Here is an 18,988-nt window from a genome sequence, read left to right on the forward strand (position 1 = left end):
TCCTCTCTAATTTCTTGCTTCCACCATGATTGTTCTTGACTCACTTTGGCAAGGGAAAGTTCAAATCTCCCTGTCAAGTTCCAGAAAATATCTTAATGAGATTTAGCACAGTATCCCACTGAATTTACAAATTAAGATTTAACACGTCTTTACTACCCTAAATAGGATTAATAGTTAAATACTAATTCAGTCATATGACATCCTGCTGCAAAATCATTCCAATTGATGTTGGGCTAAAGTTGAAACCCTTTGAGGGCTAGGTTATAGATCAGTGGCAGAGCACTTGCTTAGCATTCTTGAGGCTTTGGGTTCACTTCCTAGCATGGCATAAAAAATGAAGGACTCTTCAGTGTCTGGTTCTCAAATCTCCTTCTCCTAGCTTTGGTTTAAAGCCTGCTCTACCAATTAATGTTCCCATATTCTTATTTGCAACATTTTTCGAACAAACTAGTATACATATTCTATTCTAAATAACTCCTCAGTCTCTGGGATAAATATAGAACACAATTAGAGAAAACAGATACATCCCTTTTCCTATATCTCAGTATGAAACACCAACATTTTGTGTCTTCAGTTTATTTAAGATCTATTATTAACCCTTGCCAAGGCAGGAGTGAATATAATTTCTTTACTAATTTGAGGTAGGGGGTGCAGGTCAATGTATGGTTTAATAACTTACATGAATACACTGTTTCCCCCCTGGGATTCCTGGGAGAGAATTCCTTACATGGGATTTGAAGCATGAAGAGACCTTGCTGGGTCCAAATCAGCATGCATCTGTGCTGTGTACATCTCTGACAGCTGAGAGGCATGGTAGAAATATATGAAGAATGCTAAAGTATCTGAGTTCTTAATAATATCATCAGAGGAGAAGACAAACAGAAAGGGTCTTCACATCACATAAATGTTAAAACCTAGAGGAGCTGAGGCAAGGATTCAAAGATGCTGGGAATGAATGCACTGCATTACAGCAGAGCGGCCACACCGAGGGGGCAGAGGATCAGGAATAACGAGGGGTCAAGGTGGCCACATGAGGGTAGCAGAGAGCAGGCTGTGTTGCGAGGAGAGGGTGCAAGCGGCTTGGGTAAAAGTGAAGACACTGCAATTGCAAATCAACATCCATGCAGTGTTTTCTATTAAGACAATGAGTAAAAGACAAGAGTCTGTGCAAGACAAACACAAAGAGACAGCCCTCAGGCAGCTGCTCCAAGGTGAAGGAATCAGAGAAGGAAATAATGAGTATATGCTCAGTTCCATGCTAGGAGTGTTACATGAATGCACCCACTTAGTAATCTTCACAGAGAAGCTGTAAGGCTGGCAGTAATAGAGCCTAATGTTTAGCAAATGAAAATGACCGATGACAAGCACAACAGCACAATGTGTATTTTAGTCTTGGCGGAGGATAACCTCAACCTCATGATTATCCCTGCTCCATCTTCTCACCAGCCCCAAGCTTCTCCTCAAGGCTGGAATCAGCACCCTGTGAGCTGCCTTGGGGTAGAACATGCATTCACTTCTGGGTCTGCACAATACACAGAAAACCACTCATGGCTTCAAATGAATTTATCAAGAACACTCTGAACATAACCCCCTCTGTTTCTGATTTATCCATGGGAGCCATAAGGAAACCCTGTAATGAGGAAGTCTGGTGGGAAACCTCAAGTGATCTCAGCTAGCAAGGGAATACTAGTCTAGTGGTAGCAAACACTTGAACTTTAGGGTTTAAAAATATCTTGGGACGAAAATGGACCACAGGCTGGCCATGTGTTTGGGGGAGGAGGTCGTTTAAAAATAAGTAAAAGCAAAAAGAATGTGCCAGAAGGCCTAGAACAGCATCTTAGGTTCAACTCATTGCCTTCAGCTGTGGCCTTACTAACCTACTGTGGCCTATCATGAACCCAACTTTCAAAGAGAAAAGGGATTGACAAGAGGTGCTGAAATGATAAAGGATCTGGCAGAAGGTTGGGAATTGGAGCACTTCTTCTGATCTACGAGAGGCTGTGGGGCAATTTAATAACAGTTTAAACCCTCTGGAGGGACATTACATAGTGGTCAGAAAAATGAATGAGATGTCCTCTCTCAGGAACCAGAGGGGAAAGCCTCAAGCAGGAGGCAGAGGTTTGCTTTGGACCTAAGGCAAAGGTTCTTGAGGATAAAATCACATGCTTCTTCAAATGTGATCAGGGAGTACAATCTATTCCTAACATCTATTCAACCAGGGTCTACCAGCACACTCTGGCTACAGGCGTTACATACAGCATCTTCTAGTTTTTGGCAATTCAACTCTAATGAAAATTGACAAGGTTCCCTTCCATTTGGAGCTTACACTTACTGTGAGAGAGAAGCTAGATGATAAGTAAATAGAAGACAAAAAATCATCAAAATAGTAAATGATTGCAAGAAAATAAGGTATCTCCAATGAGTCAGTATCTAAGCTGGGAAGCAAATGCAAGGCTAATAACTCAGCACAGAGGAGAGAAGAAGCAGTCCAGTTCAGAAGGGTTTGGGGTGGATGTGAGCTTGGTGTTGGCCTGTTAGGAACAAAAAAAAATGGAGGGTACAGACATGAGGCTGTGTAAAGCCAGAGAGGAAGGGATGGGCCACACTGTGTGGTCTTGTACAAGATTTGCAACCAGTGGAGAGGAAGCACTGAGAAGCTCAGTGTCAAAAGGCAATGGTGTTTCTTAGTGTGAACCATTCCTGTGAACTGTTCTAATGAGGTATTTACATGGTTTCCTTGGGAATCAATGAACTTTGTCAGGAGATGCAGCCTGTACCAAGTAGTTTCTTAGGGTTGTTAGGGCACTTGGCATTAGGAACAGGAATTTTCATTATTAACTCATGAAGCCAGAGTATCCTGGGGATCTAAATTATTTGGGCAAGTACCTCCATGACAGTCTTCTTTAACCAGGCAAAGAAAGATACACTAGAATGACCAGAGGCTTTTAAGACACTTGATATTTCTAGGGCTAAGGAGATGACTTAGCTGCTAAAGTGCTCAGCACAATATCATATAGACTGAGGTTAGGTCCCTAGAACCTGGGTATATGCTGGGCAGACATGATGGCCCTTTCAGTCCCAGTGTGGCATAGGAAGAGATGGGATTCCTAGACAAAGCCATCTTGCTAGACTAGCCAAAGAGATGAGCTCCACTTTCTGGTAACAAACCCTATCTCAGTTTATAAGGTGGATAATAGTTGGCACCCACATGCAAGTGGATGATAACATGTATACACACATACACACAGAGATATCGCCCCCTATTACTTAACATACAATTTACAGGAAACTACCAAATTGCTCGAGTCACAAATTCATTGTCTATAAAAAGGGAATAATATTGCTTACATGCCATAAGGCTGTGCATAAAGAATTCATAATGCAAAATGCCAGGCACACAGTAGGCATCCCAAGAATGCTGAATAAAAAATGTATGCATGAATATGGTAAAGTTACATGTGAATGAAAATATATACATTAACTTTTCACAGGGCTTGTTGTTTGATCCTCTAACATTCTTTACCGCCAAAAAGAGGCCAAGGTCTCAGAGAATGAAGATGGAATCTAGGACTAGGGACCAACCTTTGTCTCCTACTTGGGTTTTCAACTCACCTTCCTTCCATTCAATTGGTCGAGCTATCACCCCTAGCCATTTTCATTGCTACTATCCCTAAACAGAAAAAACCTCACTCAGTTTTCTCCTTGTCTCTCCAGTCTGCCCTGCCATGGTCTGGGCTACTGGTGCTGCAGAGTACAAACTACTTCTTCCAGGAACTGGAGTAGTGACCAGACATCCAAGATTCAGCTGCAAAGGCTCTGTCTATGGTAACTGGAATAATCAGTCTTACTACTAATCCTACTCCACAAAATGTAGGTTTCTGTGAACCAATGCCCATGCGCAGAAGCCTTGTCTACACCATGTATTGGGCCCAAGTCCTAGAGTGATTCTCTGGGTGTTTCTCTCTATTTTTACCCATACAATCTAAGACAAGACCACACTCAGCGGGTCTTATTTAGTGTCATGGCACTGGTTTTGTGGTATCAGGGGGGGTCAAGGTTTTGCAGCTCTTCTCCATCTATCCAGCACTGCCAGTGTTATCGCTCTAAAATGGAAATCTAGCTCTGACATTTCTCTGCTTAAGCCCTTCAATGACTGCTTGTCTGCAGAATAAAGAACAATCTAGCATAAATTTCCTCACAGTCTAGCCACAACTTTGGTGTTCCTGCTTCACCATGTCCACATATGCTAGTCCCGCCTTCATGTCTTTCATTCCTTTGACACCTGGCCAATTCCTTGGCTCAACATATTTAAGTTTAATTTCCATCTTTCCTCTGCTCCTTCTGTACTTCATACATACACTCTACTACACTAACTTCTCATGGTGAATGCATATTTGCAAGCCTGTCTTCTCTTTTTGACTATGAATTCTTCTAATGTGGTTTCTATGACTTACTCATCTTTATATTTTACTCACAAAACACTGACGTTTTGCAACAGCATTTTAAAATTCACCCTCGCATAAGGGTTTTAAGAAGCAACCCATTTCTGTTAGAATAGTCTCAGCTATCAAGTATTGGTGTCCCTGAATAGTAACCTATCTTTTACTCGTATTATTTCTCATAGGTAAATATGCTTTAAAATGGGAATAAGGCTTGGAAATGGGATAAGAAAATTGATCTACTAAGCATTTCATTTTATAATTAAAAAATCTAGCTAAGCATGGTGGAAGGTGCCTGTAAGCATGGTGGGAGGTGCCTGTAATCCTGGAACTTGAGAAATAGAGGCAGGAGAATCAGGAGTGAGTTCAAGGTAATTTTCAGGTAGAGAAAAAGTTAGAGGTTAGCCTGGGCTACTTGTTGAGATGCAGCTTCAAAAATAAATAAATAGATAAATAAAGAAAGAAAGTGATTGTTTATATAATTTCTTAAAAGGCTACAACAAAATACCCAACCCCTTTCAAACAGTATTGTTCACCACATAGAAACTCCTCAACAGGCTATGAACAAAAGCAGGAATGATTAAGGAGTGAAGTTCAGACTTGGACTGAATTGGTGTGTTCTTACACAGCCTGGGCATGTTTGTTCACCCAGTGTGCTTATAAAGACTCTTGTTACGTATAGTTAGTCTATATTTACAAATGTAAAAGAATGTAACTGTTCAGAAATTTTCTAGAAATCTTCTGTGGGAACTCCCTTAAGAAGCAATACATAAATCAGCCAGTAAGTCACTGGCTATTATTTTACATCCAGGTTTTAGTTTTTGTATTGCTCAGAATGAATCACCAATTTATATCCTTAAATATATTTGTTCAAATTGCAAATGATGTTTAAAGGATGAGTGTTTTCCACAACTACATCAATACAAAACAAAGTTACATGCAGCTAGAAATGCAATCCAAATGGTATAATGCCAGGTTAGCAAACTCAAGACTCTCAGGTACAACACCAGATGACAGACAGATAGGTGGTAGATAAATAGGCAAGTAGCATGCTCTAAAGTTAATTGTAATAATCATAAAATGTATCCTACATATGTAAAAATATTTGTGCATATAGAATCAGCCTAATCAGTTTATAAATGGAATATCCATATAACCAAAAGCAAGTATACCAGTGTGGAATTTGCCAATGAACTGTGGTTACATGCATGTATATACTTTTGTGGAAAATGGTTTGTTGAGCATGTGTTTATAAATTTGTCATTTGGCTTTATTCCTAATAAGGTAAAATACTATCCTTTTAGTTTCCACACTGGGAATAATGGATTAATTAAATACCATTCCTGTCCTCAAAGAGTGCACAGTTAGAGAAGAATAACTATTGCAAAACCACTGCAACAGAGCAAGAGAATTATAATAGCTGAAGTATGTATTTAATACAATGGTAGCACCCAGAAGACAAGATTGGCCTCAGGTGGAAGGCTTTACACAGGAGGTGGCACCTCATCAAAGTTTGGATGGATAAACAGAATTTTCATGAGACTTGATGAGATGGGCAGTCCAGGTACAGAGAAGAGTATGAGCAAAGACACTGAGGCATGAAACTACATGTGTGTTGGGGAAATCACAAGCAGCTTGATATTGCTGGAACGCAGGCTCAAGGTGAGCAACGTGGAAATGTTTCATTGAAGAGGCTACCGATACCCATGTAACTGAAAATGTGCATTTTCGTTTGCAGATGATTATATATGCCTACTGTCTTTCCATAATACATCAATCAGCCTGTAGCTGGAGCAGTGCTGACACACAAATTTATTATATGATTTTGTTTTTGCTTGAATTTATCACAGAGCAATTTCCCCCGTCTCTGCTCATATTTGTTCTGTTTCCCTTCTGCACTCTCACCTTTTGCTCATTTCCCTCCTTAATGTAGTAATCCGGGTCCCTTCCCTCTTGCATAGTCTCCTCCTATATCAATCTGAGTCTATCGACAGCCTCATAGGTCATCCTCTTGTCTAATGTCAGGCAACTCAGCTTCTCTGACATTAAGAACTAAGCCCACATGACCTTCAGAGCCAAGCCAGAGCAGCTTCTCTGGCTAAACACAAAGTTAAGAATGTAGACTTTGAGGCCTGGATATGTCTGTCGTTCCTCATCACTGTGTAACTGGGCTTCCTCAGGCATCTGTAACAGAGGTGACGAACACTGCACAGAGGACATGTGAATATTAAAATGTGCAATAAGTGTAAAGAATGTAGCTGAGAGTCTGGCCCTTAATAGTTATTGCTAATTATAAATTCGAAGTGTCTAGTGATTGCCATACCTAAGTCACACACATACACAGGGCGATTTAATTTGGTAGCTATTTACCTTGACTTTATCTGCTTGCCTGGAAAGCTGTGGGAGGCAGTGCTGCCATGTTACACAACTCCAATTAGAACGATGCCTCCTGGGGTTGTGCAATATGGCTACTCCGAGAAGGCAAAGGCGAGCAGGCTTTTCTCTGCAGTTAGTTTCTTTCTATAGTCTGTATATTTTAACTTCATCAATAAATTACTTTAATGTTTCAAAGTGCCAATAGGGTCTGTGGGCAGGGACATGAAAGGATTTTGTAATTTCTTGATCTCTAGTTCGTGCTGTTTCTTATTTAAAAAATAAAACAAAACCAGTAAGGATGTGTAGAAGTCAAGCCAATGGGTATTAGTTAAGATTTTAGGAGATGGGCCAGAATTACTTGCTGGCAAAGAGGAGGTGAGCACAGAGTCATGGACCAAGCAGGCCTGGTTGTGGATAACGAATATAATCATGTTACACCCTAGTTTGCATGGGTAAGGGAGCCAATAAATTCAACCACTTTAGGTAGCTTCTGGTACCCACATGAGATACTGTGTGTATAAAGCACTCAGCACGTAGGCTGTAAATTATGGCTTCTCAATTCATGGGAACTTTGCCCATTTTTTTTATGGTTTGTGTGTTGCTTTCCTGGTCACCAGCTTAAACATGGTTAGAGTGAAGATACTAGTTAAAACTGATAATTAAGTTGGGGCTGCTATTAGGACTGGTAGTTAGAATCCTTAATAGATTAGGGTTAGGATTAAAATTAGAATTCAATTAAGGTTAGAATTAAAATTCGTACTGAGGTTATTATTAAGGATGGTGTTAATTAAAACTGGATAATAGAAGTAAGGGGTGGTATTGCCAAGTACTGGTTTAGTTGGGTGGAAAATTGAAGATGAAAGCAGTGTGGGAACCTGCATAGAGTCTGCTGATAAAAGTCACAGAGAGGAGAAGGGTCCCAGTGCCAGGAGGGATCTGAGTGACTGCTGGGTCACATCTTCTCGGATGTACTTTTGTCTATAGGTGCATCTTATCCCTCCCAAGTGAACACATAAAACTCACCCTCTACAAGCTGAGTTACTTCTTTCTCCCCTGGGAGCAGAAGCTGCGTGGGGAAGGAATGCCCAGGGCCCACACAACTGTGTCTAGCCCGGCATCAGTGCCAGTATCACATTCCACACCCCCAGATAACCAGGCTGTTGCTGAGTGGCCAGGGGCATTCAGGCGGCCACACTCACCCTCTCTCCACTCCCCTTGTTGGCTCTCCCCAAATTTCACCAAGGCTGCCAGCTCTGTCTTCCCACAGACAACCCACCTCAGACCTCATGCAAGTCTTTGGGAAATGCAAATTGTATGTCATAGCATTTTTAAGTGGAGAGTAACCATAGAGATCACAATCCAACATAGATACTTACGTTCTACCTATTTTTATGATAGGATAATCCTTGTAGGTCAGTCCTTTCCTTGTAAAGCCCCTTTCCTAAGTAAATGACATGCATGTAAGATGCAAAGGGGCTGATGCAGACAGGACAATAGAAGAATTGTAGAGAATGGGTTCTTCTACATGGAATGCATTCTATATAGGAGAAACTGCCATTGTGAGGTGAACAGGAGAAGAACTCTTAACGGAGGACATTGATCTCAGTTACTAGGTCTGATTCTCCTCATTTTTCTGCCTTCAAAGGCACTACTTCAAGGCACTACTTGCTACCTGTCCCTTATCCAGTCCTGACAGCCTTCTCTAGCTTGCTGTTGAGCACAGAAAGTCACTTGGCTTCTGAGCTTCATTTTCCACATCTGTTCAACAAAGACCCCATTTAAAGGCATGGTCTTGAAGGTCCTTTGCAGCTCTAATACGTTTTTGTTCCATACTTCTAAGAGCCAATGGCAACTTCATATTACCAAGACCTCAAAGTCTTCCAAACTCAAGCTGATGATACAATGAAGGGAACAAGAGCCAGTAGGAAAAGAGCACCCCAAGGTCTCATTTGCTAGACTTTATACTGTCTCTCCAAAACAGCTGCCCCTCCCTCCCACCCGGGTACCCACCCCTTACAGTAGAGGGCAGGGCCAAAGCAACAGTCATCAGAGAATTAAGGACAGGCAGAAGGGGATTGCTGTGATGCAGCAGATGGAAAAGATGGTTAATTAAAGGACTTTGGGACTTAATCCCACATCCCGCCTACCCCCACCTAACTCACCTCCACCCCCCTTTACCCTGTCCTCTCTAAATCCCACTTAGTTGATGGCTAAGACTAATGTTTCTTTATACATCAAGAGCCTTTAACTAGAAAAGCCCGATCCTTCCCAACAAGGCTGATTGTTTTGCTGTTTGGTTTTGTTTTGCTTTACCACACGCCTTCCTTTTCTTATCATAACCAACCTCATATCAACCTGGTCTCACTTCAAGCATCAAGATGTGTCATCTTCCTACAATCTCCCCTGTCCAGTCTCCTCCCCCTCTTATATCCATGTCTCCATGTCCCTACAATACATGTTACTCCATCTTCACTGCTCAGATTTCAAGATAGTAGAGAGCTCAGGGAGGCAAAATGATTTGGAGTCGCCAACACAGGTCAAATCAGACCTTGTTCAATATTGTCTAGGGAAAAAATAATAACCACCCAGACAGTCAGGAAATGTCCAAGAGGCAAGCAGATTTCTTCTCTAGAAACTATAAACTCTAGAAATAGTGAGAGAAAAATATCAGAGCAGACCCAGACCAGCCTGCAGGGGTTCCCTGAACAGTATTCTCTCAGCCCCAACTTCACTGCCTGCCATTTAGACAAGGCTTTACCTGTTAAAGAGTATGTTCTCCAGGCTGTCCTCGGGTTCTTAGATGACAGGGACATTAACTACATCACCATCAAGAGTTAAGAAACCGTGACATAGAGAAGGAAAGATTACCCAAACGTTAAAGGCTAGCACAAGAAGGCAGCGTGGAAATGGACTGGAGACGTTGTTAGAGACACCCACATCCCACTTCTGGAATGAAGCTTCATACACCCTTCCAGATGATGCCCAGTGCTGTGTCTCCCACTTCTAAGTGAATATAAAAATGGGCCTACAGCTGCTAACTTCCTTTGGATTAGATCAGGTTTTCATTTATTTATTTATTTTAGAACTCTTAACACACCTAAAATTTCCTGATTTTCAGGACTCTAAAATTTAGAAATTTACTCCCCCAAGCTAAATGCCAGCAAAACTAAGCCAGAAAGATCCTTTTCTGAAATATACCAAAAGCTCTTCCGGAGATAACCAGGAAGCAGAGCAAACCCTGGGGACTTGGGACTCTTGAGTGTGAGCAAATGCAAACACTGTCTTTTTCATCCATCTTCTATACAGCCTTGGAGACCAGAGTTGCATCCTTAGCACTGTTTCTTGGTTTGTAAGAGGGTCTGTGGGTCTGCCTTTCACCGTGGGTTCTTACTAGCTAAAAGTTGAGAGGGTAAGAATCTCTAAACAGACTAAAAGGAAGGGGTACTGAAGGGCTAGCTGGGCTAATGGGGAACAGGAGTGCATGAAGGAAGGAAGCGCCAAGTTACTTTGCAGGACACTTCCTTGCTTTAGGATCTGGGACGATGTCTTTGAAGAAGGCTTGAGAGAAACTGAGTCTTGTGGCCCCCTGTTTTGCTAAGGAGATTGCCTGGAGCCACAAATTGTTGCTGGACAGATAAGTAGAGGGTCTCCTGCAAGAAGGATTAAGGAAGCTAACGCTTAGGAGAATGGCCTGAGTAAGTAGGTACCCTGAGGAGGTATTCTTGGTCACACTGCTGATAGGGGTGCCCTAGCTTTGGGGATCCCGGTTGCCTAAGGAGAAGGCGGGGCCAGAGGATCTCAGGCTAGTGGGCACGCCCTTGCCCAGGCCTGCAGTGGACGCTCCCGCCAGCTGGCCCACCGCCCTGCCCACCTCCCCTCTCTCCACCCTAAGCATAAGAGGGGTGCGTGTGGGGTCCCACTGATGTGCCAGCTCCCTCCCTTTGCTCCACACCCGAGTGGTACTGGAGGAGCTCCCGGGGGGAGAATATGGAAGGCACCACAAAAGCGCGGAGGGGGTGTGGGAGGCAGGGGGGGAGTAGGGAATGCGGCATCCAGGCCCCCCCGCCACCAGCCCAGCCCCCCGCCACCCCCCTCCACCTCCAACCGAATGGTTTGCTCCGAGCGCCCTATTTAATCCCGGCGACTGCAGCAGCGCCGGCTCCCTCCCGGTACCCGCCTCGGCCCCGGGCTTGGAAGCCGCTCCGGGGGCGCCCTTTTGGACAGCGACGCCGTCTACCAAGCCCCCGGACCCAGTCCCCGGAGAGCCAGGCTCGCCAGCGCCCAGCCGGGGAGGCGGCCAGGAAGCGCGATGGGGGCCCCTTCCGCCTTGCCCCTGCTCCTGCTCCTCGCCTGCTCCTGGGCGCCCGGCGGGGCCAATCTTTCCCAGGACGGTGAGTGAGGGAGGGGGGCGGCGCCAGGGGAGGTGACCAGTGCCCCGAGGTGGGGGTTCGGAATGGGAGTCGGGCTCAGGGAGCCTGTTGGCTTTGTTCGGAAGCTAGGGTTCAAGTCGCTAGCCTCTTGGAATACCCTTGTGTCTGTCTCTGAGCATCGCTGTCTCTGAGGACCGTGGGGTGTGCCGGCGTGTGCACCCTCCTATGTGCACGGACAACTGTGTGTGTCTGCGTGTGCAGCAGGGGTCTGGATCTCCGGGGGTTGCTGTCTATTTTGAGCAGCCGGGGTCTGGATGTGTTGATGTCCGTGTGTGTCTGGGTGTGCGCGTCTATGTTGGTGTCTGGTGCTGCGTTTCTGTGTCAGAGTCTGTGTGTATGTCTGTGTCAGTGTGTGTTGGGGGCGGAGTGAGATTTGTCGCTGTTTCAGTCAGGGCGTGTGTTGGGTGTTTGTGTATGTATGTCTGTAGGGGTTGGGTGGCCAGAACGATCCCCCAAACTGCTGTATGCAAACATTTCTGCTCCCCCGCGCGTCCCCCACCCGCCGCGGAGCTCTGAGTGGGCAGGGAAGGGGGCCTGGGTGAGGCTGTCGAGGGGGGCGTGGGCAAAAGAGAGGGGGCTTCTCCTTGAAGCAAAACAACAACACAGGGCGGAGGGGGCTCCAGTTTGGCTCTAGTCCTAGTGGTGGCAAAATCTGGGAAAGGAAACCTATACTTGGGTGCGGGGCAGTAAAAGGAGAGAGCAAGATATTTGGGGAGAAGGATCGATGGGAAGCCCAAAGCTTTCCTGGGCTGAACATCTATTTCTCCAAATTTAGGGTGGGGTAGCAGACTAGCCTCCTAGCCCCAGTCTGCAACTCAACCCTTCTTGGGCTTGCAAAGGTGAAGGAAGGGAGTGAGGGGGGTAAAGAAAGGAGGCGGGGCCAAGGGAGAGGGGACTTGGGGAAGAGCCCCTCCCGCCCCAGGCCAGGCTATGTAGGTCAGCGCTGTGGGGGCATCTCAGCCTTCTTAAATGCTGCTGCTGGTTAACGGGGTGGCTTGGAGAACTGTGTAGAAATAAGAAGAAAGGTGCCCCAGCTCAGAGCCTCAGGTCCCCGGAGGAGGGAGGACTGGCAGTGGAGGGACTAAAGGAATGCATACTCCTCCTCTGTTTCTGAGTCTGTCAGAGGTGGGCTGGGTGGGGGAAGGGAAAGGGGATGGAAACAGGACCTCTGCGGAGCAAGGGGAAGTGGGGAGAGTAGAGGGCGGGTGGTGGCTATGCCCGGCCAGATGCCAACGAAAAAAACAGAAAGAACCGCAGGGGAGGAGAAAGGGGAGGTGGTTTCTGGGCGATGGACCCAGTGGCCAGCAGGGATGGGCACAGGGCGGGGCGGGGTGGAGAGGGGAGGGGTTGGAACTGGGGAGGATGATGTAGAGAATTTTGTCTGAGGAAAGCCGGCTGGGAGCCAGGGTGCTGGAGGAATAATAGCTCCACCTTGCCTGACCTCCTCCCCTTACCCTGTCTCCATCCTGGCAAAGGAGCTTCCCTTGGTGTGGGGACCCTGGGGATCCCCTCTCTACAGTTGGTTGGCTGACTCCTTCCACTCTGTACTCCCCAAACTCCCCAAAGGGAGTTCCTGCTGTCACCACAGAGATGGAAGACTCTTCTCTTGTACACGGAATCCCCTTCCCCAGAGGACAGCACTGGTGACCCTGCTCACAGAGATGAGCAGTCCTGGGGGGCAGTGGACTTACTCTAAGGCAAAACTGGGACACTGGGTGTTTGTGCCTCAGTAATGAGTCTCCTATAAGGCCTTAACTTTTAGTGAAACCCCTGGCTTTCTCATACTCATAGCAGAATCAAAGAAACAAGTTCCAAACTACAATCCCTTGGCAATGGGAACTAAGAGTGCCAACCTAACACCTGGAAAAAGAAAATGATCATGTCTGTAGGCTTCAGGCTTTTCTCCTTTAGAACATAAATGGTAGAGACTGGAGTAAACCTGTTCAGTGACAACACCTCCCTTTACCCAATGCATGACAACTCTTTCTTGATCTTCAACTTGGGAGCCTAGGCACTTTTGAGCTTAAAGTTCAAAGAAAGAATTGCTCTCTTCTCAGCTTGGAAATACAGTAAGAGAAGAAGCCTAGAGGAAAGAGGGAAAAGAAGTAACTTCTGTATAAGGAATTGTAGAGAATGGATCAGAAAAAAAGGGAGAGCTAGGACACCCTTTTCAAACAAAAATCCAAGCAAGCCTCTGTGGAGAGTGCAATATTTACCCTGATGTTTGAAATATAACTACCAGGTATCCTCTATCAAATTAATTCTGTACCTTGATTTCTGGGTCTAATAAGGTAAGCCCCAACGATGGGAAATAAGTGCATAGATTATGGATGCCAGTCCTGAAGGCTACTCTGTCTAGCATCATGAAGGTGGGTCTAGCATCCCTGAGTTCTCCTGGGGCTCCTGAGCAGAGTGCTGGGTAATGCTTAACTTAACCTATAGAGTTTGACCCAAACTAGGAACGATGTGTTGTGAAGACTTAAGGACAAAACAACCCAACATGATGAAGTTTAGATGGTCAAGGGTGCTATGACTGGGAGGTTAATTCCACTGAGAACGAGAAAAACAAACTTCATGTACTGCTGAGGTGTAAAGCTCCCTTGGGTACAGCATAAATATTTAATACTCACAAGGATGAGCAGAGATTGAGAAGCTGAGACAAGGCAGGGCCAGCAAATTCTATCTGAACCTGACCATTAATGCTGTGACCACAACCTTAGGAATCTGCCACCTGCCCTCCCTTCTGGTCTTTCTCCACTAGGATTTTCAGACATTGACAGCTCCAGTTTGAGAAACACAAGGCCTGTGAACTTAATGCATCCTGTGGTCATGTCTCTGGCGAGCACCTTGACATTCAATATTGTGACCAGCTTTCTTACGGCCCTTTATTCCCAAGTTATTTTCAGTACAGTGATTTAACCCAGTGGATGGACAAACCTTGCTTTGCTTTAGCCCAGGTTATAGCAACTTAACCTTTAACTGTCCCACACATGCATTTTTCTTCCTTCCCAATGACCTTCTGTCCACTGCCATGCATTCTGCAGCCCCCTGGCCAGGTGCCCAGTGTGGAGATCATGCCCAATGTGCCGGAGAAGCCCAGCATTCTCTATAGTGCTGCCCACGGATCTGCTTGGCAGATCTGCTCCATTGAGTTTCTGTTCCTTGTTATAGCTGTAAGAGTTCTGTCTGTTTTTATTTCTGTTCTCTTCTTGGTTCCAGCTTTAATTCTTGTGAAGGACATACTCTCCCTTAATATTTGCACATAATCTGAGAAGAGGAAGTTGAGGCCATCAGAGAGGCACTGGAATGACATAGTTAATTCACGGAGCATTCAGTTTGTCTAATGTAGAATGTCAAATGACTACCCAGCAATTATGGCCAGACATCGTATCATAAGTTTAGCCTAGTCCTAGGTGACATGGTTGGTTTTGACAGTTTTCTCTGGGCCCCTGGTCTCTCACTCATAAAGGAAAACAGACCACAGGAGAATTGCCAAAATGAAGATTTTTAGTCTTTGCCCCATTCTTGGCTTCTCTGTATTCTTTAAGCTACACCTGGCTTTTGCTACAGTCCAGCATTCTCTTCCCTCCACTGAAAGTCAGCTGAGCCATCAGAGTGCACTTAGACTTCCTTTCTTCCCTCTTCCAAATGAGGAAAGAAGACCTAGTCCAGTTTCAAGAGTGACATGTTGGAGATATTCAGTATCTACTTGAAGTGGGTGACTCACAGTTCTGCAGCCATAAAATCCCACAGATGGCATCTTTTTGGTGTTCTGGTCATGTTGAAATAGCAGTCGGGATGTGATGCCATTGCTCTGTGAACCCTTAGACTGGACTTAGGCATTTCCTATTGCTGATCACTGTGCTTTTTTGTATCTAATATGTAGAATGGTGTTTAAAGCTGCTTTTTCTTAAGTCATGTGGTAGAGAAAAAAATCTCACAGTTGTCAGAGAAAGAAAACCCTTGGGGCTGTGCCTAGTCACATTCTTCACTGTTTCCTACTCCAGTGGAGCTGCCTACTGGCTCCACGATCATTTTTTTTGTCATCTGAGTCTCAGTAAAGGAATGTCGTCTAAGGATGGCAGTCTAAGCTCCTGATTCTCCTGGAGGCAGTCAGCTTCTTGCTGAATGAAAAATCTAGAGTATTAGAAAATTGGAGTAATTTAATCTTCTTTTTTAATTTTTTCTCTATAGTTTTGGAGTTTTAACATGCAGACTCATGAATGCTAGACAAGCTCTCCACCACTAATCTCTACTCTAACCCAAGATCTTCTTTTATTTTTAATGTTAGAGTACAGTGCTTCCTGTTCAACCATTGGCTACAGGCCAATATGATGGAACAGTTTGCTTCCTGTATGGGGTCATGTCCTAGATGTCTACACATAGGCTGTGAGAATAGCAATTCCCTCAGGAATGTTTATAAGATAGATGGTGGGAAGGAGAGAGGGAGAGAGAGAGAGAGAGAGAGAGAGAGAGAGAGAGAGAGAGAGAGAGAGAGAGAGAGAGAGAGAGAGAGAGAGAGAGAGAGAGATTCAGGTCCCTAAAAACACAGTCAAACTAAGGATAAACATTCTATATCAAAATCCATTTGTGCTGCCAGGACCAGCAGTGGTGATGGTTCTCTGTAAGGTCAGAAGTGGCTGGTGCTCAGGCTTTTACACTATGCAAGCAAAATCCCAAACTAGCATTGTAGCATGTGACAGGGATGTCCCTCCATTCTAATCCTGAAAAAACAGCCTCTCAGGAATACAACACATACAACTACTGAGATATTTTTCTACATATAGTGGCCCATTAAAGCTACATACTCATCATTCATTCAATTAGCAAGTATTAAAGACTCACTTATCAATTTATCAAAATTTCCTTAAGTATAAAAGCCAGTGAGTAAATTTCTCCAATAAAACAAAGGGTTTTTAAGCCCTGGTGACACCACTCTTTTTTTGTGGGGGGATTGTTTTTTTTTTTTTTGAGACAGGGTTTCTCTGTGTAACAGTTCTGGCTGTCCTGGACCTTGCTTTGTAGACCAGGCTGGTCTTGAACTCACAGAGATCTGCCTGCCTCTGTCTCCTGAATGCTGGGATTAAAGATGTGTGCCACCTTGCCCAGCAGACACCACTCATCTTAAAAGGCCTGATATTGTACCTCTTCTCCTTGTATCATCATATATTTGCTACTCATAGAAAATTGGGAGATTGTCAGAACACTTGTGTATACCATATAACCTATCTGGTAATTATACACATTTTGGCTTCCTTGTATCCTAGTGTTTTAGGAGGTAGTGGGTCACGGGAACTGTATGTTATTCCTTCATTAGACAACAGTCCTAACTATATTTTTAGTAACTTGTAACAAACTAAAACCTCTTCATCAGCACTAACACTTAGATAATCTGGCTAATGATCACAAACTAAGTCTAGTGGTAGTCCTTGAAATCTTCTGACTCAATACAACAGACTCAAACAAAGTCCTTCAGAAAAGAAGCATGATCCTTACAGAAATCTGGTGTTAAGTTCTGTGGGCAACTGGAGCCTGCTAGCTTAACTTGTGATGCCAGTGTCCCAAGTCCTCTTTCAAATAAACTACCTGTGCTTTGAGCTCTCCATGGTACTGGCCCCTCATGGTGACACTCCAGGCACTTCTTGTTGCTCTCCATGGTCCTGCTCTACCTTTTGCTTGATAATCTGTTCTTGCGATGTAGTCCTCAGAACTGGCTGAACTCCCCCTACCCCCTACCCCACCCACCCCTGTCAGAAACACTTGTGGCCCTGATATTTTAAAAGAGAGTCCAAACCCTGTTACAGAGATATTGTGAGTCCTCATGACTAATCAACTCTAGGAAAGAGACAGAAAAGTAATTCTCAGGTTAGAGATGTTCAGGAAACTTGGGTCTACAGTGTCCTCAGATGGCCTTGAAATAACTGCAAGTTTTACTGTAGCTGTTATGTTTTAGATCGAGATGGCATTGGTCCTGTATAATAATCCTATATACTCCACAGATGTGGAGTATAGGATGAGTCCTCCTCACTCAATAGCACTCAAGAGCTCCTTGAATCTTATGTCAGCTCTATCTGTCCTACTATTTAATGCTTGCTTTCCTTCTCAGCAATGCAAACAAGATATGTAACAGCGTGGAAAAAACTCAATAATAGAGAACTCCAACATATGAGAGACATAGGAAATAAATATCAGAATCCCAACTCATTTCTCCCATTTTCATAGGCATCTTTTACAGATAGAATGGCCTTAAACATTAATGTCCCATACTGGGTTCATGTCCTTGGCCAAATCTCAATAGCTGTATCTTTAAGATGGACTCTCCCTTATATCTGTCAATAATCATCTGATGACATCAAGTGCCACCCACCTAGGCAGCATATTCATCAAATTATATCACACCAGGGCAAGCTCCTCTTCCCATGTCAATTTCTATTCGGGAGTTTGTTTATACACACGAATGACCTAGAGAAGTGTCTAGGAAGCAACATACCTGAATGAATTTCCAGCATGTTTCCACTTCCTTACTTGAAGCAAAAGGAAGCTTCATTCATCAAGGGCAGATACTGTAAGTGATTTATCTCTATGAGGGAGCCTTCTGGAAGACAGGGCTGGGGTTACAGCAACACTTGCATCCACTCATTTCCCTGAGCACTCTGCTCTAGTGAAGAACAGACCAGTTTCAAGAAGAATTCAAATGCAGACATTTTATTCTAATGTTTTCCAGAATGTCCTTCATCCCTGTGTGAAACCTTACATCTGGGAAGGTGTCCAGATATATATATATATATATATATTGCATTTGCTAAAGACTTATTTTTCCCTTCCCCAGCTAGACTTGTACTAATTGTATATTGATTGCTAATTATAAACACCTTTAGCTCATTTACTTTAGTTCAGGGTCAAGAAGGTCATGAGTATCACCTTGCTCCAGGGAAAAGAAAATGTGACAGATGTCTGTGTCACAGACATTCATCTGTAAGTTGACCACTACCTGTCTCTCTTCTTCGTCTCCAAAATTGTGTCAAGTGTTAGCAAAGTAGGATGAAGTACTAGTACTTTAAGTATCAGGTGATACTCAGAACAGGCAGGACTTTCTTTCATGTGCTTGTTTATTTATCTTCTATACCTTGGCCCTTTGCTTTCCAGTCAAAGCTTCACGCAGGTTAAAAAGCTCCTAAATACGAGTTTGTTTATGGAGCCTCTGGCTTAAATATTTGATGTCCTTTAGAAATGCAGGAAAGCTCTGAGTACATCAGTGACAGGCAACATGGAACTTAGAGTCATGCCCATCCTTTAAAGAACCCGAGGCCAAGTTCTTCCATTATAAAATCAAGGGCCAGTTTTACCATCTGCTCCCAACCATTTGTCACTCGACAAATACAAAATTGTAGTGGGACAGTGGTACTCACTAGTTCTTACACTTCCTAATAGTGAGATTTCCCCAAGAATAGTATAGGTTCCCCCTCCAACTTGCACCTTATAATCTTACACAAATATAAAACACAGCACCACTAAGCCCTTGAGTCTCCCATATTTTCATTTATCCTCAACTGCTGTTAATGCCAAGTCTTTTCAGGTTTCCAAGCCCTGGAGTCCAATGTCAGTGACAGATGGACTGAGCCACAGCCCTGGGGAGGAGAGGATTCTGGCCCTTTCCTGGGGAGTTTGAGCAGAAGAAAGAGACTAAATTCTGCTTTGGGGGGAAGCTCTGAGGTTAAGCCATATGGTTTTCTGGAAGTAAGG

At 44.2% G+C, this 18,988-nt stretch overlaps 1 protein-coding gene across 2 annotated transcripts in view; it reads left to right on the plus strand.

Annotated features, from left to right (window-relative positions):
- Nucleotides 1–10,960: 10,960 nt before the first annotated feature.
- The window catches only part of Cadm3 (cell adhesion molecule 3), a 30,609-nt gene continuing 22,581 nt past the window's right edge, over nucleotides 10,961–18,988 (plus strand). Inside the window, exon 1 of one of the 2 annotated variants that reach the window (XM_005078185.3) lies at nucleotides 10,961–11,206. In XM_005078185.3, coding sequence (XP_005078242.1) covers nucleotides 11,125–11,206 — 82 coding nt within the window. In that variant the 5' untranslated portion in view covers nucleotides 10,961–11,124. The remainder of the gene's footprint in view (nucleotides 11,207–18,988) is intronic. The other variant, XM_005078186.3, reaches the window with a different exon arrangement.

The sequence above is a fragment of the Mesocricetus auratus genome, unplaced genomic scaffold (assembly GCF_017639785.1).
Source record: "Mesocricetus auratus isolate SY011 unplaced genomic scaffold, BCM_Maur_2.0 Super-Scaffold_100676, whole genome shotgun sequence".
In the NCBI taxonomy this organism is placed as follows: Eukaryota; Metazoa; Chordata; class Mammalia; order Rodentia; family Cricetidae; genus Mesocricetus; species Mesocricetus auratus.